The sequence below is a fragment of the Budorcas taxicolor genome, chromosome 6, assembly GCF_023091745.1.
Source record: "Budorcas taxicolor isolate Tak-1 chromosome 6, Takin1.1, whole genome shotgun sequence".
Classification (NCBI taxonomy): Eukaryota; Metazoa; Chordata; class Mammalia; order Artiodactyla; family Bovidae; genus Budorcas; species Budorcas taxicolor.
In genome coordinates, this window is record NC_068915.1 from 105,193,526 (window position 1) to 105,214,897 (window position 21,372).

Genomic DNA, 21,372 nt, shown 5'->3' on the forward strand with positions numbered 1-21,372 from the left:
GCTTCTGGCCCCATGGCAACAGGAAGCTCCCACATCTCCTGCCAGGGCCCGTGGAGCCAGCGCTGTGAGTCAAAGGATATTAATGTGTCCGTCGTGGCTCCCAGAGTAGATGTAAGACTTGCCGCCGTTTTTATGCACCGTCAGGCACTGGATGGATTTGCTGTGACCCTGTGGAGGAGACAGATGGGCGGGGTGAGCTGAGGACACGCCTGTGTCGAGCCAGTGACTGTCAAACACTCGCCGCCGGCTAAGCCCCAGGGAGAGGCCACGGTCCTCCTGGGCCTGAAACACCACCCGCCGGCCTGGGTCAGCCGCCTCCTGCTGACCCACCCCCTTGATATCTGGGTCCCTCCCCACCCAGGCACTTAACCCTGACCTGCGTGGAGGATGGGGGTCTAGCAGGGGCCCCAGCAGAGTGCCCGGGTCTGTGCAGGCTGATCCAGGCAGCCGCCCCTTATCCCCAGCCACAGAGGACAAGCCCCCACCTGGGGCTGGGTCTCCACGAAGGTGAAGGAGCAGTACTAAGGGCCCGACCCTCGCAGAAGCACAACCCCAGGGCCACTGGACGGCCCAGACAGTCTCCAACCAGAGACCCAGCTCACGGCTCCAGCTCCGTCCCTGGCTCGTGAGGATTCTTCTCTCCTGAGTCCCCTACCCTCACCAGGGCTGTGATCCCACAACCAGGGTGGTCCCAGGGTTGTGATCCCTCCCTGATCGGCAACAAAGAGGCCCAAAACACTCGTCTACAACCAGACGCCTGCTTCAAAGGGGGGCATTTAACCTCCTTTCAAACTGCTTCTGAGATGGAAAGAACCTAAGAGGTGGGGTTTAATCACAGCTCTTTCCCCTCCTCAGAGGTAGCTGGGGCCCTCTGAGCATCGCTGACTGTTGCCACGACATGATGTGTGTACTATAAAGCAGAGACATTACTTTGCCAACAAAGGTCAGTCTAGTCAAAGCTTTGGTTTTTCTAGTAGTCATGTATGGATGTGAGAGTTGGACTATAAAGAAAACTGAGCGCCCAAGAATTGATGCTTTTGAACAGTGGTGTTGGAGAAGACTCCTGAGGGTCCCATGGACTGCAAGGAGATCCAACCAGTCAATCTTAAAGGAAATAAGTCCTGAATATTCATTGGAAGGACTGATGCTGAAACTAAAACTCCAATATTTGGTGACCTGATGTGAAGAACTGACTCATTTGAAAAGACCCTGATGCTGGGAAAGATTGAAGGCGGGAGGAGAAGGGGACGACAGAGGATGAGATGGTTGGATGGCATCACCGACTCGATGGACACGAGTTTGAGTAAACTCCAGGACTTGGTGATGGACAGGGAAGCCTGACGTGCTGCGGTCCATGGGGTCGCAGAGTTGGACACGACCAAGCGATTGAACTGAACTGAACTAACTGCTCCTGGGATGGAAATCTAAGAGATGGGCTCCTTCCCCCTCCTCAGATGCAGCCGGAGCCTCCTGAGCACCACTGGCTGTTGCCACAACGAGACATGTATCATCAGAGAAAGGTACACACAGTCCTCAGGAACCCTGAGTTCTTTCTACAGGGCAGTGACCCACCAAGCCTTACCGGGAGTCTCGCCCCATGCAGCCTAGGGACCCAGACAGAACCTGTGAGCAACGGGATGCTCGAGGACTTGGCCCACCCAGTCTCGGGCAGCAAGGAGCCTTGCCAGGAGCCTGTGAGCACTGGGGCTCTCCCGCGCCCCACAGATGAATGCTGTGAGCACTGTGCGCTGCCCAGCAGCCGTGTTCTAACAAGCGGGCCCGCTCAGGTGATTCGATTCTGATGTAGCTTCCAGCTTGAGCCACAGGATCACTTGGGTGCACCTTAAAAGTACTGGCCCCTCAGAGCTTCCTATGGTCTCTGACTGCATCCCAACGGGGCTGGCCAGGCATCAAGCCCTTTATGGAAACTTCCAGATGACCTGAACGTGCACTAGCGTTGAGAAGAGCTCATTTAACTCCAGCCCAGTTCCTGGGCTCTCACCTGTAGCCCGATGTCGGCACCAAACACCCCTTGGGATTCACAAGCTAGCCACACAAGGCCTAAGGAGGCAGATGGCCTGGCCTGACCCCTGCCTCACGGGCACGGTCACCAGGAACCCAAGCCCACGAAAGCCACCAGCTCACAGACTGTGGGGCGCACACACGCTGCAGGGTCAGGCAGCTGGCAACCCACGGACTACGGAGGACTGGGCCCCCGGGGAAGAATCCCAGCCTAGTCTACACCCAGGCCGCGGGGCCCAGGCGCCTCCCAGAGCCGGTCTGCATGGCCCGAAAGCAGCTGAGCGAGCAGGGCATGAGGAGGTGCTGACGTTCGGCCCCAGGGCTCAGCCGCAGGACAGGAAGCCGCTTGAAGCCTTGCTGTGGAGGCCCCTCCCTTGAAAGCATGGCTCACCCAGGGCTGCCAGGGCAGGTGAGGCCGACCCTGAGCACCCCACCCCAGCCCGTGGGTGGCAAGGGGGTCAGAGGGGGGCCCCGGGACACAGAAGTTCCCAGTCTGGCTGCGATTTCCTGAGATGCCACCATTTCCAGGGCTGAGGGAGGGAGAAGGCACAGCCCCACCTGGACGGGAGACTCAGGGCAGATGCTGACGGCCAGCTGGCCTGGGTGAGCCGTCCCGATGAGATGAGGATAGGAGGCGGGGAAGGGGGTCCTCTCCGTTGCCCCTAGTATCGCTACCTGCTGCTCACACCGTGGGCCTCTGCCCCTCAGGGCTCCACGGGCTTCTCCAAGTCCACATCTGCTTCCAAGTGCCCACCCCTACCACCCCCACCACCCCCTGGTACCCACCCCCACCACCCCCACCACCCCCTGGTGCCCACCCTGCCCCAACCACACGGGACAAGTGCCTCCCCACGCATTCTCACGTTCACACCCTGCACATCATCCTGGCCCAGCTCCAAGGTCAGCTGGGCCCCTCACAACTGCGGCCACACCCCGCCACATGCCTCGTCTCGGGGCTCAGCATCTTCCTTGTCCTGCCTCATGTGGGGGACACAGCCGGTGGGCTCCTAACTGAGGAAGGCTGAGCCCCTCGGGACAAACGAGCCCCGTGAGCAGGGGTGAGGGCCGCTGCCCTGAACGTCCAGCTTTCACAGCAGCTGAAGGGGATCTCGGCGTCTGGCCTCTCATTTCTGCTAAATTCACATCCCCAAAGCAACCCACGTCCTGCTGTTCCACTGGGCCTCCCCCTCGCCTCTGCTGCCCCTTCTCCGGCCAAATGCCCGCCCTCCCCCCGGCCAGCCCTTGAAGGCCGAGCTGCTCCGTGGCCTGGCCTTACCTTGATGACCCGCAGGGGTTTGCTGGGGTTGTTTTTGTCCAGGTAGTTGATGTAGCCAGACAGGGAGATGCTGAGGAGGTGGTCCTTTTGCCACAAGCAGCCCAGCTGCTGGTCCAGGACGTTGGAGCCCATGGTAAACGTGTTGACGACCGAGTTCACGTTGATGTCCCAGATTTTCGAGGTTTTGTCTCCGGAAGCAGAGAGCAAGTGGGTACTATCAGGACTCCAGCTGATCTACTCAAACAAATGGTGGTCACGGGTCAGAGCATTCCACCGAGGGGGAAAGAGACTCAGATACCGGGGCTGTGTCCACAGCCCCGGTGCCTGAGCAGGGAGGACAGCCCGGGAGGTGGTGGAACACGCAGGGCAAGGACAGGATGAGCATCCCGGCCATAGGCCTCTGTGGGCCACGGCACCCTGTCCCACGTGACCTTGAAGGTCTCTGCCAGCGCCCCCGCTCCTGACCCCTCATCTCAAGCTTCCAACTTCAACCCGCATATGGACGATGACAAACGCAGACAGGCCCCACCATAAGCGCAGAGCAAGCTGTTAACACGGGTCTATACTCACAGCGTAAATGCCACCATCGTGAGCCTTGCTTCCTCCCAGCGCACACACTTTCTCTCCCGTCTTCCCATCATAGATGAAGATCTTTCAGGAAATACAAACATGTGAATCACGTACGTGTGTATGAACACACGTATCATGCGTGGGTATGTATGCCCAGACGTCAGTACACTGACTGAGCTCCTCCCACTCATCCCCGCTCCACCATCAAGAGGGTTGACAACTGTGACTTTACAAGAATTCATCAAAACTGGATGAATTTCGAGCTCCTTTAAAAGGAGACCGACAGAGAGATGGAGCTATCACGCTCTGCGGACACAGCCTCAAACTGAGTCGCATCCTAGGAGGAGAAGGGAGGGAGCTGCCCATTGAGACCAGCTTCACTGAGTCTGTCTATTCTGAACAACCAGAGGCCCAAGAGATGAACGAACGCCCCTCGCTCCCCACCTCCCGGCCCCGGACCTTACCTGGCCATCGGCACTGGCCGTGGCAAATCTGTTCCCGTCGGGAGAGAATCGCACGCAGTTGACAAAGCGGCCGTGGTCCTGCAGGAAACGGGATGGTTAACCAGGGACAGGCAGCTCGGGAAAGCCCTCCACGAGTTCTGAGGCCCAGGACCACCATGCATGTGAATGCCCGTCTGCGGGAGCCCTCCGAGCTCGGCAGGAGCCCCAAGTGGACACGCCAGAAGTCCGGCTCAGCCCCTGGCCTCAGCAGGGCCCATCTCTGCCTGCCAGGCCTCCCCGTTGTGACGTACACGCTCCCCAACCTCTGCCGACAGAAACGCAGCCCTCCTTTCAGCTCTGAAGCCCACTCAAGCTCAGAACCCCTACGCTTAGTGAGGCGGCTACTGTGAGGCCTCGGTCCTGAGTCCCTGGAGCCTGGCCCGGGGCCCAGCACACAGCAGGCGCTCATCTGGGCATCTGCTGAACAAACGAGGTTTTAAAGAAATTAAACAGTGGTGATGACCTTCCTGGCAATAAGAGTCTGAGGAGATGTGACCTCCAGAGGTGATTCCATTACCTAAAGGAGTAAATGAAGTCATTCTTTCCTGGGTCAAAAAGGGTCTGCATCAGAGAGTGATTCTCTGAAAACCCCACAAGCCATCAATCCGAAGCGCCCCCCCCCCGCCAGCACGCATGAAGCAACAGGTGTTGTCCGTTCTCCTAAAGGTGCACAGGTCACCTGCCCCTGGGCCACAGCTGCCCCACCTGCAGGAAAAGCAATTCGACTTAACGCAAATCCCGCTGAGGTAAACCACTGATAGTTTTAAAGCCTGAGCTGCTGGGTTAAAAGGAGTTGCACGTGTTTGTGTATAAAGTTTATGGGTTGACTTGTCCTGAAGAGATGGCTTGAAATCCCAGGACCTGTGAACGTGACCTCACTGGAAACAGGGTGAGATGATGGCCCCTGAGGGTGGGTGGGCCCCTACCCAACACCACGGGGGTCCTCCTGGAGGGAGGGAAATCTGTACTCAGCGCAGACACTGGGGGACCACGTTGAAAGCTGTTGCTGAACCACAGAAGACGCCGGGATTCTTGGCCTCCGGAGAAGAATTCAATCTGGGCCAGAGATGAGGCTTGATTGCTCAGAGCTTTTGTGTAATAGAGTTTTATTAAAGTATAGAAGAGACAGACAATGCTTCTGACATCGACATCAGAAGGGAGGCAGAAAAAGTACCCCCTCGCTAGTGTTAGCAACGGAGTTATATACTTTTAATTACTTATTACAGTGAATCAAAAGAATGTCTGGAAGTTATAAAGACCTCACTAAACCCACTCTCATAATTTACATTTTAAGATAACAGGATTAGCCAGGTTTTTTTCCAGAAACTGTCCTTAAGCAGGATACATTATTGTTATATAATGCTAAGGAATGTAGAGGGGAAAAAATTTGTCCTTTTCTCCTCCTCAAGAATTCCAGACCCCTCTCTCCTTGGGGTCCCCTGGACTTATCAACCTGCCTAGGAACTGACTCTCAACATGAAGATGGGGGCAGAGACTGGGTTGCGCACCCCCCCACCCCAGGATGGCCTGTGTTGCCTTTTTTGTTTATCACGTCCACTTATCTTGCTTCTCAGGCCAACCTTTCCGGCTCTCAGGCTCGCGTTCTGAGTTAGTTGGAGAATGGCCGTCTCCCAGCAGGCTCGCGATCCATCAAAATGAACGAACTTTCCAAACTGGGCCCTCTGACTGCCCTTCCCCGCGACCGGGGCTCACAGTCAGCCCACCACTTTGAGACGCCCTGGGGAACCTCGGGTACCCTTCTCTCCCCAGGGGACAACCAGGCTCCGAGCGGCCCGGGTTCTGGGAACCCAGGTCTCCGGTTTCCCGTGCAGAGCTCTGGCTCTCGGCCCTGGACAGAAGGCAGGCAGGCCGGCTGGCCAGCTGGGCAGGGAGCCCGGGGGTCAGATCCTTAACTCCCCAGGCTCACGGCCAGTGGCCTGCCATCCCCAGGGCTGCTTAGGACGAATGTTGGGAGGGCGTCTCTCAGTCCTCCCAGAACCACCCTGTGGGGATGGAAGGATGGACAGGCAGAAGCGGCTCCTCCTGCACGAGGTCAAAGGAAAAGCAACCCAACCACTGCTCTGCATGCCTGCCCACACGTCTGGTCCTCTCATCCACACTTCTACTGGCTGATCCCGCCCTGCTGTTCTGGGTTCCTGGGTGGTGAGGTGGACGAGGGAGAGGGGTAGGCCAGCCCCCCTGGGTCCCTGTGACTGACCCAGCATGCCAAGAGTGCCCCGCGGTGAAGCAGATCACGGGGCCAAAGTGGGGGCTACGCTGGGGGGGCGTGAGGAACATGCTATGAACCAGTGGGACCCTGGGTCACCCTGCAATGCCATCTCGTCCAACTCCGGGTACCGTGGTTCCTTGAGACAACAGGACTAACCCCTCACACACCCAGCTCAGAGGTCAGCACAGTCACCAGGCCTCCCCGCCGCCTGCCTGCCACCCTCAACACCCCCGGCCCTACAGGGACATCACACGTGTGGATCTGTCTGTCATCTGTCGTCCCACCCCTGAACCAGGCAGGCTGCCGGGCAGGGGTCAGACTGGACAGGGCAGACATCCCCCCGCCCGGGGACCAGGCGCTGTGGCTTTAGAAAGTCTCCCTGTCAGCTTTTCCTGCCACTGGAGCCAAGAGCCAAGATGAGTGGGAGACTGATGTCTGCTCCTGAAAATAGCCAATTTAAAGGGAGGAACAGTGAGCAGACCATTAACCAAAAAAAAAGGGGGGCTAAAAATAGCCCGTTTCACGGGGAGGGCAGGGGAGGCCAGAGGACAAAGGAGGATCGGGCTGGGGGAAACATCATGGAGGGTTCAGAAGACGGAGCTGGGCTTGGGGGCCCCAGACGCCCTAAGGTCCTGGAGGGGCGGCACCATCCTGCAGGCTCCTGGGGTGCGGGCCACCCAGCCTCAGGCGCGGCCACGCCAGAGCTCTGGTTGGGGCAGTGTCAGTGGACCCTCCCAAGAACCTCCCCACCATAATTACCCCCACCCACCCTGCTATTACTTGTGCCCCATCATTACCTCCCCCACTGTCATTATACCCATCATCATCTCCCCCATCACTGCTGCTCCCCCATCACCCCCGCCCACGACCGAGAAACCCGAGACGGGAGCCACCAGCAGTCATTAGGTAATGCGCCGAGTCCAGCCACTGACAGGGACACAGAGGCCCTGGGTTCCACGGAGCTGACCAGCCCACCAGCTTGGGTGTCCCCAGAGCCCGCCCGGGCTTCACCGGCCTCAGCGGGGTCTGCAGCAGGACTCCTACCTGCACGCTGAAACCCTGGGCCACCTGCCCCTGATCCACGTCACAGGCTTGCAAAGGAGCCAAACAGCTCGGATGCCCAGGCCCACTGCCCCCACACTCCCTGAGGGTAGCAGGTGTCTCCGTGGTCAGCACCCCAGGAGTGGGTGTCCATCCTGACCTGGAAGGCTGCCTTGCCCCCTTCAGCCCACTGCCCCCTCCCAAACCTGGTTCCCTCTCCCTCTGCGAGGTCAGGACCCTCTGCTAAGTGCCCGGAGGGGCAGCACCACGTTCCTCACCCGCCTCTCCAATCGCCCTGCACAGACCTGCCCAGAGTGACCACTGGACCTGATGGGAGAACGAAAAGGCTCCTTCGAACCCTTAGGCCCCTGATCGTCCATGGAGCTTGGCTTGGTCACCCCCTGCCCCACTGACCTTCCGGCATGACCCCCATGGACACGCACACAGCTTTCTGAAAAGCTGGCATGAGCGTGTGGTGGTTAAGGACAGCTCAGCCAGTGCAGAGCAGGCACCTGAGACATGCTTGAATGCAAAGCTGTTTCCTGCCCTGTCATAAGGACACAGGAAATCACAATAGCCCGGAAACCTCACACATTCAAGCTCAAAGTTTCCGTGTCTAGGAAGGTGATACTCGCAATCACAGGAGACCGAGGCTCTAGAAGGAAGTGCAGCTCCTCCCACTGGGTGATGTGTGAGACACTCAGGTGCCAGACTGTGCAGCCCACCTGGGCGAAGGGGAGGCCAGGCGTCCCCTCCTCAGCCAGGGTGTGCTTTGCTCTCTGAGGCCTGGGGAGATGCAGTGGGCAGTTTCCAGTCCCAGATCACACAGCCACAGTCTGACAAGCGGGCCTGGGGCAAGGAAGGCCCCCAGTGCTTCCTGCTCTGAGCCATCATTTCATCAGGCACACATACTATGGAATGGACCGTGGACACAGTCACAGAGGTGTCTGCTCCAGGAGTGCCCACCTGCCCACCCGATGGAGGCAGAAGTAGAGGCTGGAGAAGCGTGGAAACTCACCAAGGCCACAGGTGGCCAGGTGCAGACACACGGGAGCTAGAGATGCTTAGCGGGCCTGTGACCACACATCCAGATGCACCTAGCTCAGGGATGCCCTCAGCAGGCAGAAGGCCCTGTGGGAGAGGCAGGGATGGGCAAGGGCCACCTGCCCTCTTTTCAGGCCACCCGGAGGGCCTCGAAGGGGAATCTAAAGCCCTGGGCACAGGACACTGCTGCCCACGGCCTCTGTCGCACAGCTGGTCCCCTGGACTCTGGAGCCACTTCCCCAGGTGGGCTGGGGTCAATTTCGGGGGGAATTGGAATTGCAGCACCTCCACCCCGTGCGCCTGCAGCCTCTCAGCCCATTTCAGGTTCAGACAAACAAGGACGGCGGGCCGGGTGGGTACCTGGACCGTCTGCCTACAGTTGGGCATGACTCAGCTTTGTCTCCACTCTCGCTCTGCCAACAGGAGAAGGTGGTTTAAACAAACCCTAAACAAGAAGGAAAAACAACAGGACCCCTGCACTGCAGGTGGACGGGCGGCCACCCCACGTGTTCTGTAACACTGCTTTCCATCCACCCGGGTCCAAGCCTCCTGGGAGTTGATCCGGAACACTAGTTACTCCTTTTTGAGGCAGCAACTTGAACTTGACCCCTCTGGGCTCCTCACGCCCACAGCCCCTAAACGTGGTCAGGAGGAAGATGGCAGGAGCTGGAACGTGGACCAATGGGCGGCCCTCATGTTACAGATTCACGCTGGGGCCGTGAGGGTCGAGGCCAGGTATACACGGAACAGTCACAGGCTGACCTGCTGTCAGCCCCTTAGGAGACATTTTAGGAGGGTGTGGGGGACCCCAAGCGTCTTCCTATCCTTTGTTTGAGGCCCAGTGAGCCTGTTAGAATCTTCTCCAGCAGAAGCCCAACAGCTCCTCGTGGACACTCACACGTCCACCAGCGCCTCTCCTTTCGCCCCAGCCCTGGGGCTGTGGACGAGGGCTGGCCTCACCCTGTTACCAGGGGGCGCTCAGAAGCAGGGCCAGCCTGCTAGCTGCAGAGCTGGCCAGCTGCGGTGCTAGGCTGCCACCCAGGAACCCATTCTTGGTCCGCAGCCCCTTCTGATCTCTGACAGGGGTGAGGAGCACAGGCTCGGGTCAAGTCTGGAAAGAATCCTGGGTCCACTTACCCCTCCACCACCACTGAGCTGCTGGGTCTAACGTACATCTGCAAAGAGCAACTAAATCCTTGGGTGGGTTGGGGCGGGGGTTGTGGGGGGTGGACGGAAAGGAGCCCTGTCCACCCATAGCTCAGCCAGGTAAAAACAAACACAATGTGTGTGCGGGGCGTGGGGAGCTGGGCGGGCTAGCTCCACGGGGTGAGCTGGGAAAGCCTCTGGTTGCCACGGAAACCTCCCTCCTTCCTCCGCTGGGCACTGTGCAGGAAGCCCAGCTACTTGACTCAGCATGACTCATCCGTGTTCCAGAGCACCTTATCCCGCTCCGGAAGCATGACCTTGAGCACCACTCCACCACGACCAGCAGCCCCGGGGGCCAGCCTCTGGGAGGTGATGGGAGGTGATGGGGGGTGTGAAGAGGGACTCCAGGTTGCCCACCCTGAAGGGCAGAGGAGCCGTGCCCACTGTGCCTCCTAGGCAGCCAGCCAGAGACCCTACCCGGGGGCCCTGGGATAAAACTGACCTGCTTTACCACGAACAGGGAACCTGGAGAAGCCCCTCTGCAGCTGGGCCGAGACCCACATACAGAAATGCTGCCCACGGCCCGGGTCCTGTCCCCAGGACACCCCAGGGGCCCGCCAAGAACCCCCACCACCGTTGGGCCACGCCCTGCCCGCTCTTCATGACTCACTGCGTCATCATCAGAGTTTACAGGACTGCTCAGCGAGCCACTAACATTCTGGACATGTCCCTGGACCTTGGCCAAGCCCAGCTCAGCCGCCTCCAGGGGACACAGCCGGCAGTAAAGGGCCGAGTGTCCTCCACTCTGCAGCTCAGCGAGGTCACGTCCACGTCTACCACCAGGGCTGACGGCCTTGCAGTGTTTTCACAAGAGACCCTGGGAAGGCAGGTCTGGACCGCCCATGGGTGGTCCGTGAGACTCACAGGTGGGCCGTCCGCAGCCAGGTGCCCTTCCTTCTATACTCCAGCCTCAGACTCCCAGGGCGGGGAACGAACCTCGTGGGCCACTCTGAACCGGGGAGGGCGCTGTGCACAGCCCAACTCCATGGCTAAAATGCTCTCATGCCCATGTCCCATGCCCATCTTGCAGATGGATAAAGTGAGGCTGAGAGAGGGTCAGGCCCATGTGCAAAGCTGTGGGGACCAAGGCCCTGCAGTCATTCCTACAGAAGTCTGTGTGATTCCACTCAGTGTTTAGAGCACGCCCCCACAGGCAGAGCACCCAACTCTGCTCACCACGTGCCACCTTTCTGGTGTGACCCTGCCCTCATCCATCTCCCAGGAGGTGCCGGAGGGAACAGACCCGGACATCCCTGGAGCTCACCTCCTCTGCCACACTGGTGGGCCTCACACTGGCACAACCAGAGGGCAGGCTGCCTCGGGCCTGGCCTCCCCTAACAGAGCCCCTCTGGGCCAGGACACTCGCCTGGTCAGAGGTGTGCCCCCTGCCCAGTATACACATGGTCCCAGGGTGAACCTGCTCCCCGCCCACCCCCGAGTGCTGGAACCATCACCCAGTGAACCTGGCATGAATGCTGTGCACGCGTGACCTTCTGCCACCAGCATCTAACAGGTCTAGATTCTGCTGGCTTCATGCACAAACCACAAAGCTCCCCCTAAAACCACCCTCCAGAGACGCTCACTTACGCCGATCGTGAACTTGAACTTGAACGGTGGCCCCTCAAAGAACGCGGCGCAGTTGTCGTCGCTGCCGGTCACCAGGCGGTACGGCCGGCTCTGCTTGATGTCCACGCTGTTGATGACTTTGTTGTGGCCCGTGATCTCACCCACGGAGGAGCCGCTGTCCCACAGGAAGACGGCTCCGAACCTTCACCCAACGAGAGGAGCCACAGGAGAGAAAGGTCAGGCCTTGCCAGGTCACTGGGACGGGCAGCTGTGTCACTAGCGACCAGGGGCAGGGATGCCGGCGGGGTAGCCCTGCTCACGACTGTGCATCACACGTGCTCCCAGAAAGAACCAACACACCAGCAACCCGGCTTCATCTGAAATGCGGGAGAGCTACTGGGAGCGGCCCCGAGGGGCCCCGGGTGACTGTGTCTTACAGCCCAGACTCAAGGAGCCCCCCATGTGAAGATGCCTCAGAAGCACTGGCCAGCCGAATGGCTCAGGGTTCACCAGTTTCACGGCTGATTTAATGAGGGGATTGGGGGAGTGATGGGGGGGTGGAGGTTGGAGGTGGGGACCAGGAAACACACCAAGTACCAGCGCCTGCTCGAAATGAGACGCCGCCCTGCAGTCAGCGAGCAGTCGGCAGTCAATGAAAATGTGCTGTTTGCACTGCGAGCTATGACTCAGTGAAGAAGGAATTAAGACCAACAGGGATGACATAAGAGAGGATGGAAGGACGAATACCTATCAGGATACCCGTTAAGAGAAAGCCTGAGGAAGAGAAATGGAGACAAGTTCAAAGTGCTGGATGGCAGCAGCGGGGCTGAGGACGGAACCCCGCCTGCACCTGGAGCCAGACGCCTGGAGCAAGGTTCAGACCCTGCTGGTCAGCGGCGCTGCGAGGGCAAGCAGCCGCCCAGGGCCACCTGCCCGGCATCCTCCTCCCAAGTAAGGCCATGTGGGGTGCGCCCACCTGGCGATCACATCCAGCCTTCCCCCCTTGGCAGGTGTGGCGGTGAGGAAGCTTAGGGGAGGAACCCCAGTAAACACTCTAAGGAGCCCCCAAAGTTTGACCTGCTCCGTCTCCCTGTATCTAGAACGTGTGTGGCACAGCACGGGTTCCAGGAGGCGAAGGGCCGAGGATGTCGGAAAAAAGGAGGTGCCTGGGCCCGGAGACAAACCCGGGGGGGCTCCCCGTGGTGACACGCGGTCTTCGGATGTGCACTGCTAAAGCCAGCCCTGTATCGAAGGCCCAGCACCCACAGGACTCATCACGCACCCTGCCACCCCCAGTCCGAGCCGCACTGACGTCACCACAGCCCTCCCACCGGGGTGCCCAGGAGAGAAAGCCAAGCAAGGGACATGGACGGGGAGAGGGGGCCGGGGGTGGAGGCCAGACTCACTTCTCCCTTCCTTCCCCGACCACGGCGATCCTTTTACTGTCTTCTGTCCAAGCAATGTCCTTGATCTTCCCAGCAAAGGGCTGGTACTCATACTTCAGCAGGTGCTCTTTCTGCGTGGTGTCCCAGATCCTCAGCTTCCCAGACACGTCTGCGGGCACAATGGGGCGGGTGAGGGCCACGCTCACCTCGGGGCCAGGGCTGCGTGGGCTCCGGGCACACCATGTGGCGCTGCCCGCGGTCCCCAGGCTGGTGGGCTGGCCGGAGGCGCAGTCATCCATCAGGTAAGCAGCACTCAGACGCCATCACTGAGCCCGCTGCCTCTGTGAGGACCAGCACAGGGTCCCAGCGTTTCCCCAGGGATCATGGGCCCTGCACAGGCCATCAGGAAGCCCAGGGACTCACGGTGGCACCCCCTGAACCCTGGAAGCAGTCTGATTTATGACTGTATTCCTTTCCTTGAAGAGGGTCGAACTGGCACACGGACTCAGAGCAATTTCCTTTAACACTTAGGAGCTAAAGATCCTCATTTGCAAAACAGGACAATCATAGTGAGGCTGTCTCTCCTGTGTGGGCGCTGTACTGACCAGTGGAAATGAGGGGTGCTCCTGTGCCCTGCAGGCCCTGCTCATAGAGACAGGCACCCTGCCAGCACCAGTGGCTGAGAGCCTCCCGGGAGACACACAGGTCGGGGCTGGCAAGGATGACACTCCAGGCGGAACCTGATGCCAAGCTGGTTTCTCACTGCAGTACTTGCGGCTGATCAGTGATAAAGCATCACCGCCTCCCTGCCCGCCTCCACCCTGACACCCAGTTCCCAGCACCAACCCTGACACGCCCCTTCCCAAAGGAGCAGCAAAAGTGGAGTGTTTTACAGGAACTCTCACGGCTAGGAGCTCAGCCCCACGTGGGTCGGGGGTGGGGGTGGGGTGCCGAGAGAAGTCCCATCCCCCCAGCAGTTCTGTTCACCCTGCTTCCAGGATCCCTTCACTGAACATGAGGTCCAGGGGAACAGCTACTGTCTCCTGTTTGGGTCCACTTGAGGGTGGGCATCCCCTGCAGACATGACCCCTGCCCCTTGCGGCTCTGCAGGTCTAAAACACCCCCTACGACTGCACCCGAGGTGGGATAACCAGCCACCAGAGAGCTGTTGTGCCGACAAAGTGAGTCAACACGTGCGAAGTCTCAGACCAGCCCCCAGTCCGCTGCAGTCTAGATGAGTTAGTCTTTAACTGGTCAGTGGGTTGCCTAAGGCTCTGCAGAGGTCACTGGGGACCCTGCCTCTGCGGGCGCACACCCGGGGCTCCCGTCCGGCCGTGGGACAGCTGGAAGGGAACATGGGCTTCCCTGTGAACAGCATGGATGAGGGGGCCCTGGTCTTTGGACTGGTCCAGCCGGACAGCCTGGCATGCTGCCCAAGGTGAGCGCAAAAGCTGACCCGAGCGAGTTAAGCCCCTTAGCTGAACCAACGGGCCGGCAGGGAAAGGCAAGAAAGGGGCAGAGGCCGAAGAAGGGAAAGGTGTACTGCGTGTGCAGGAAGGACACGTACACCAACGCCCGTGCTCACATGTACGTGTGTGCTCACATTCACCCATGTACTAGGCCGTGCAGTCCCCACGCTCAGGCCAGCCCAGGGTGCTACACGGAGTTACGGAGAACACAGCAGTGTCTGCAGCACACATCAGAAACAGTCTCACCCCTGGTCCCCAAGACAGCAGAGCTGCTTTCCCCCTCCCCAGGCTGAGGGGGGCACCGTCTGCCCTGCCCTCAGCTCACTCTCCCCTTAACAGGCCTGGCATCACAGTTCTTCTCTACCACCTGCCCCCTGACCCTGACCTGGACCATCAGCCTCCTCTGATGGGCCCTGCTGGTACATTTAATTCTTTTCAGGAGCAGTTGGGCTGGAAACAGACAGAGGGGTTAGAGAACAGGCGTGGCCCCATTGGCTTAGGGCAGCCCTAAGCGGGTACCCCTGGGGACCAGGCCCCTGCACTAGGCCATGGGGGTACAGCACAGACCAGGCCCCTGCTTGCAAACACAAGCACGCATCCAGGTGCTGCGCTCACAGGGCCCCAGAGCAGAGACCCACAGTGCACGGGGGCAGACAGGGCGGGGGGAAGGGCTCCCTCCCTCCACAAGGCCTCCTTCCACCATCCAGAGAGGGTCTCTCCCCAGACAATAAGCTGCATCCAGAAAAGAAACAGGATCTGCTCATGGTGAGCCTGTGCCCCACAATGTGTGGGGCTCACACCAGCATCACTGTGGTGTCAGGGGTGGAAACCCCTATGCAGCAGCCTGGGAAGATCCTCTAGAAAGGTAAATCAGGCCCTGGAATGGCTCTACCCTGAGGACCACCAGCCAGGCGCAAGGGTCCCCAAAGGCATACGCTGCTGTCTGGTTTAGGGGCTGGGGGACTGGGCCCCTCACCCAGGCCTTCCGGAAGGTTCGATCCTTTACCTGAATGTGGACCAGCCAAACTTACGGGGATCTAAAGACTCACAGATCTGAGGCTGGATCCCCGACTGGGAGTGACCACAGGACTCCTGAGGTCCCGGGACCCCCAACCCCACCCTGGACATAGCAGGTGCTGGGTAACCCACTTTAGCCAGAGAGCATGGCACCTCTCCAGCTCCATACTCTACACACAACACTATCTTTAGCCCAGAGCACTAATCTCCGTGCAGTGCATGTTTCCTGGTCTTTGCTTCATTCAAAGGACCAGCTTGCTAGAAACGTAAAGCACACCGCCCACGGCCTGCCAGCTAACAGCCCCACTCCACTCACTTCCCCACCAAACCCAGGAGCTTGCACGAGAGGGAAAACGTGAGATGGAGCCTTTACTTCTGCGGACTGTCCTTTGCAAAGGCCTCTGTACCAGCAGGCGAGGACTGTGCTTCCTGCTGGTTCAATGACCTGCCCCGGGACTGGAGGGCAGGCCTGCGCTCGCGAGTGATTCAGCAGCCGGGCTGCGGCTCCCAGCACCAGGCTGCTGAGCTGCGCCAACCATATTCCTCTCCCGAGAAGACACATTTTAAAAGGCACCAGGGCCAAATCTCGGGCTTTAAATGAAGAGGCATTGTGCTGGCAAGCAAAGCAGGGCCAGCGGGGGCGGGGAATCACAGGGCTACAGTAAATCATAGGATATAAATTAGAGCAAGTTTTACAGATGGAATTAAGAGTAGGTCTAAACATAAAAATCATTAAGGGCCCACTTCGTGCCAGCTCCTGGCCGAGCCCCACACACACAACCCTGGGTGGCTGGCATCAGCCGTCAGCGAGCACGCCTCTCACCCCGGAGTGTCCCAGAGTTTCAGGGACAGACACCCAAGCACACACATTGCTGCCTGGGGTCCTCCCCAAACCAACCTAGTAGGAACTAAAGCTCCGGTTTACAGACAAGGCAGTTAAATCAAAGCCCAAGAAGGTGAGTTATTTTAAGGAAGGTTTGCACAGGCAGGAGGACTTCCCTGGAGGCTCAGCGGTAAAGGAGACTTGGGTTTGATTCCTGGGTTGGGAAGATCCCCTGGAGAAGGAAATGCCAACCCACTCCAGTACTCTTGCCTGGGAAATCCAAATCCCATAGACAGAGAAGCCTGGCGGGCTACAGTCCATGGGGTTGCAGAGATAGACAGGACAGAGTGACAAACCAACAACACAGCTAGGAAGGGGCAACCCCTACAGGGACAACTCGACGCCGCCTGCCAGGCACGGAGAGGGCAGTGTAGACGAGCGGCCACCGGTATGTACGATCCCTGCCCTTCTCCACTGGCCACTAGTCCGTTCAGCAATTTGCTCACTTCCACCCCTCTCCGGGGGGGAACTGACAAGGCTCACATCAGCTCATCCACTCGGCCCTTCCTGGGGCCTGAGACCCGGCTGGACGCAGGCAAGGCTGCCCGTCAACACCTGCTGAGTGTACGAGCCGATGAACGGGAGACGCGGGGGGAGCCAGTCTGCCTTGTGTGCCCCGCCTTCTCAGCTGCAGACACGACCACATCGGGGTGAACCCGCCTCCTTCACCACGGTCACCTCATGTCCCTCCTCTTGCCCAGCCTGCCACCGAGTCACACGAAAGTCCGGCTGGAGGGAGCCAGGACCCCGACCGCCCAACAGAATGAGTGCTTGCCTGAGGCCAGAGCTGTGCTCGGTACAGGGCAAGGGGCAGCAGAGAAAGGCTACACGAGGCAAAGCTACAAGTCAGAAACACACACACACACTCTCATACATAGAAACACACACACACTCACACACAGACACACACACTCACAAAGAAACACACACACAAAGAAACACACACTCACACACACACAAAGAAACACACACACACTCACACAGAAACACACACACGAGGCAAAGCTACAAGTCAGAAGCACACACACACATTCACAGAAACACACACACACTCTCACACACACAGAAACACACTCACACAGAAACACACACAGACACACACACTCACAAAGAAACACTCGCACACAGAAACACACACAGAAACACATGTGCACACTCAAACACACACAAACACACACACACGAGGCAAAGCTACAAGTCAGAAACACACACACACTCACACTCACACACACAGAAACACACTCACAGACACTCACAAAGAAACACACTTGCACACTCACACAGAAACATACACACTCACAAAGAAACACACACTCACACACACACAAGGCAAAGCCACAAGTCAGACACACACACATTCACACAGAGAAACACACACACAGAAACACATATAGACACACACACTCACAAAGAAACACACACAGAAACACACACACACACAAACACACAGAAACACACATACACACGAGGCAAAGCTACAAGTCAGAAACACACACACTCTCACACACACAGAAACACACAGAAACACACACACACACACACAGAAACACACATTCACAGAAACACACACACACACAAACACACACAAACACACACAGAAACACACACACAGAAACACACACTCACAAAGAAACACACTTGCACACATACAGAAACACAGTCACACAGAAACACACACACTCACACACAGACACACACTCACAAAGAAACACACACTCACACACACAGAAACACATACACAGAAACACACACACACTCACACAGAAACACACACACACTCAAACACACACAGAAACACACTCGCACAGAAACACACACACTCACACACAGAAACACACACAAACAAACACAGAGACACACTCACAAAGAAACACTTGCACACTCACACAGAAACATACACACTCACACAAAGAAACACACACACACTCACAGAAACACACACACAGAGACACACTCACAGACACTCGCACACAGAAACACACTCACACACAGAAACACACTCACACAGAAACACACTTGCACACTCACACAAACACACACACAGAAACACACGAGGCAAAGCTACAAGTCAGAAATACACACACACACATTCACACAGAGAAACACACACAGACACACACACAGACACACACACACTCACACAGAAACACACACGAGGCAAAGCTACAAGTCAGAAACACACAGAAACATACACACGCTGACTCACTCACACACACACATTCAATGGGCTTTGACACATCACAACACAGCTGCCCTAACGGCTCGTGAGCATCCCGCTGACCTCTGAGTTGGAACCAGCTGGAACACTGCCAGCTACAGCTCTGGAAAGGGGCTTCTCGGTGGCTTACACTTCCCACTCTGCCCCACCCACCATCCCCACCCTCCTGGACCTTCCTCCCTGCCTCCTTCACCCAACCCCCCAACCTTCCCAAGCCAGGCTCCCAGGACTCGGGGCGGAGGGTGGGGTGCACATCACATGCAGCTGGAAGCCACGCACGCGGACAGACAGGTACCTCCGGAGGCGATGTAGAAGCCGCTGGGCGCGTACTTGGCCACCACCACCTGGTGGGCGTGCTCCGTGTAGATGTCCGCAATGGCCGGATTCTGCAGGGAGGAGACCAGAATGAACACAGGCAACCCAGAAGCGGGCAAACTTGCTTTCCACTATCTGGATTAACGGAGTTGGGTAGGAAAATGACCCACGGACACACACAAATACAGACGCCAAAACCTCCATAAGGAAAACCCCAGAAGCACGCTTACCTGCCTGGGTGACAAGAATTCTAGGCAATGTAACTCCTTTATAAGATGCAAGGTGATTTGCTTTCTTTTGGTACTTGCCAAACAAATACGTACTTTCGAAATACACATGGGACATAAAAGTTTCCTTAGGAAAAAAAAAATCTACGACTCTTTTCTCCCACTTGTAGGGGGCTGCCGCCTTCTCTGAGTCCAGCTCCCCAGAGTGAGTCTCCCCCGTTCCGAACCAGCTCTCCCCAGGCTGCCAGGTGGGGTCTGACCCAAACTGGAGCCTCTGGCCTGGAGAAGCAGGAACACAGAGGCGGGTAGGCAGCTGGGGGGCCCTTCCTCGTTCAAATCCCTCGATTTGGGAAACTCCCTTTCGTGGCTCAAATCCAAGGCTGGCTGGACTCTGCAGTGAGAACTGGGCCAGCGTCGGAGATCAGGAGCAGCTCTCTGGACTCAGTCATCAAGCTTAAACGTACAATTTATCAAAGTCGATCATGGCACTCCCCGGCACACACAGCAAACCTGTGGCCCTGTGCTCAGATGCTCTGTTATTAGAGCCCAGTGTCCTCCCAGGAGGGCAGAGAGAGCCAGGCATCTAATCCCGGACACCCGCCGATATGCGCTGCGGAGCCAAGTGCCTTGTGAAAGGAGCAGCTACGGGCTGTGAATGCATCGGGTCCCAGGGAGGCTGCTGCGGGCGCATCTGACCCGCCTCCCCAACTGCCCCCACCTCTTCTGACCACCTCGCAGTCTCCCCATTCCCGTCTCTTAATGCCCCTCAACAAGGCCGGAGGCCCGGACTCTTCTCAGCTTCTTAGCCACAGGATCGCCCGCCCCCTCACCCAAAGAGTCCGGAGAAGCATCCTGCAAAGTGCCGTCTCCGGCAACCACCCTCCTACCGTTCCTGCAAGCCCCCCGGTCTCCGTAAATGCTGTGCCCTCGCCAGCAACACCTCTCCCTGCCTGCTAACACCCACTTATCAGGCCTGAAGAGCCATCTGTGTGAAGCCTGCCGTGACAGCCCCTCTCTCTCCTGTGCCTGCAAAGCATCTAACAGGACACACACCACGGTCTGTGGCCCCCGTATCCCTCTCCTCAAGCTCCTCTTTGACCTGCTCCATGTGCATCTATCTCCTTTAGCCATCACAGCAGTTAGCAAACGACAGATGCTCAATTATTATTTTTTTTTGGGGGGGGTAAAAGTTTACACAGTCCTTTTACCCCTAGGACTTAGTGTCACATGATAGAGTAGGTACTTAACATATGTGGTTCATACATTAATCCAATGCAGAATAAACATAAGCAAAAAGTGAAATCACAGAGACATCAACCATCTAAAGATACTCTGAATGGCAAATAAACCCGTGCAAAGGCGCTCAGTGTCATTAGCCTTTTGGGAAATGCAAATCAGAACTACAGTGAGAAACTACCCTATACCCAGGAGAGTCAAGAGAATTAAGACTGACGTCACCAAATGTTCGCAAGGATGGGTGGGGTACAGTCTGGAATGTTTATCTACTGCTGGGGGGAATGTAAAATAATACAGCTGGAAGAGCTGGGCTGGTTATTTATAAAGTTAAACATAACATTTATGCAAAAACCCCACTCCTAGGTATTTACCCAAGAGAAAGAGAAGTGCATGCCCACAAAAAGATACACATGAAAGTTCATGACAGTCCCTAAGTGGAGAACAACCAACCCAAAGGTTCACCCCCAGGTGTCTGGAGAAGCAAACTGTGCTGTCCACCCAGGGGAACATTACTTGGCAACAAAAGGCTACAAACTGCTGAGGCCCCTCAACCACAGGAGGAGCCTCGAAAGCCTCACACTGAATGACAAAGCTGGATGCAAAGGAGAACGCGCAGCAGGAGTCCGTTCTGATCAAAGTCCAGGAAAGGCCAGCCCACAGGCCACAAAAAGCCGGTCGTCGTTGGGGCTGCCAGGGCCTGGGGGGTGGGGGGCAGGGTGGAGAGGCCCATGGGAGTGACTGGAAAGCTTTTGTCAAAACTCTAGTTGTGCGTTTGAAACGGACGGATTTTATTGTCCCTAGATTACCCTGCAATAAAACGATGATGTGTAGGATCCAGTAAATGTCCGTCCTAACCCAACCTGCTCCTTCCTAGGTTAGCCTTCTGGACTGGAACGTTCTAACAAGGACAACCTCCCTCATAGAGAAGCTGGCGAAAGCGGTCTGTGGCCCGGTGGCTCCAAGGCCCGTGTTCTGAGGCTGACGGAGGGCTCTCATGTAGGCACGACAGGTAGGAGACCACCCCCCAGGGGAACTCATGCCCACGGTGATGCCCAGCCCGGCCCTGCCCTTAAAGGGGAGCGGGGAGGGGGGTCACGTGGAGAAGTGGAAGGTGAGTTAAACAGTGGCCCTGGGAGGCAGTCCTGCCCCTACAGATCCTTCCCC

The 21,372-nt window shown here is 57.6% G+C and overlaps 1 protein-coding gene across 2 annotated transcripts in view; it reads right to left on the reverse strand.

Annotated features, from left to right (window-relative positions):
- WDR1 (WD repeat domain 1) overlaps positions 1-21,372 on the reverse strand; it is a 41,207-nt gene that overhangs the window by 10,244 nt on the left and 9,591 nt on the right. Inside the window, exons 3-9 of one of the 2 annotated variants that reach the window (XM_052641865.1) lie at positions 18,726-18,816; positions 12,865-13,012; positions 11,480-11,660; positions 4,333-4,410; positions 3,869-3,949; positions 3,299-3,532; positions 81-168 (exon numbers count right to left, since the gene is read on the reverse strand). In XM_052641865.1, coding sequence (XP_052497825.1) covers positions 81-168; positions 3,299-3,532; positions 3,869-3,949; positions 4,333-4,410; positions 11,480-11,660; positions 12,865-13,012; positions 18,726-18,816 — 901 coding nt within the window. Of the gene's footprint in view, positions 1-75; positions 169-3,298; positions 3,533-3,868; positions 3,950-4,332; positions 4,411-11,479; positions 11,661-12,864; positions 13,013-18,725; positions 18,817-21,372 lie in introns of both variants that reach the window. The other variant, XM_052641864.1, reaches the window with a different exon arrangement.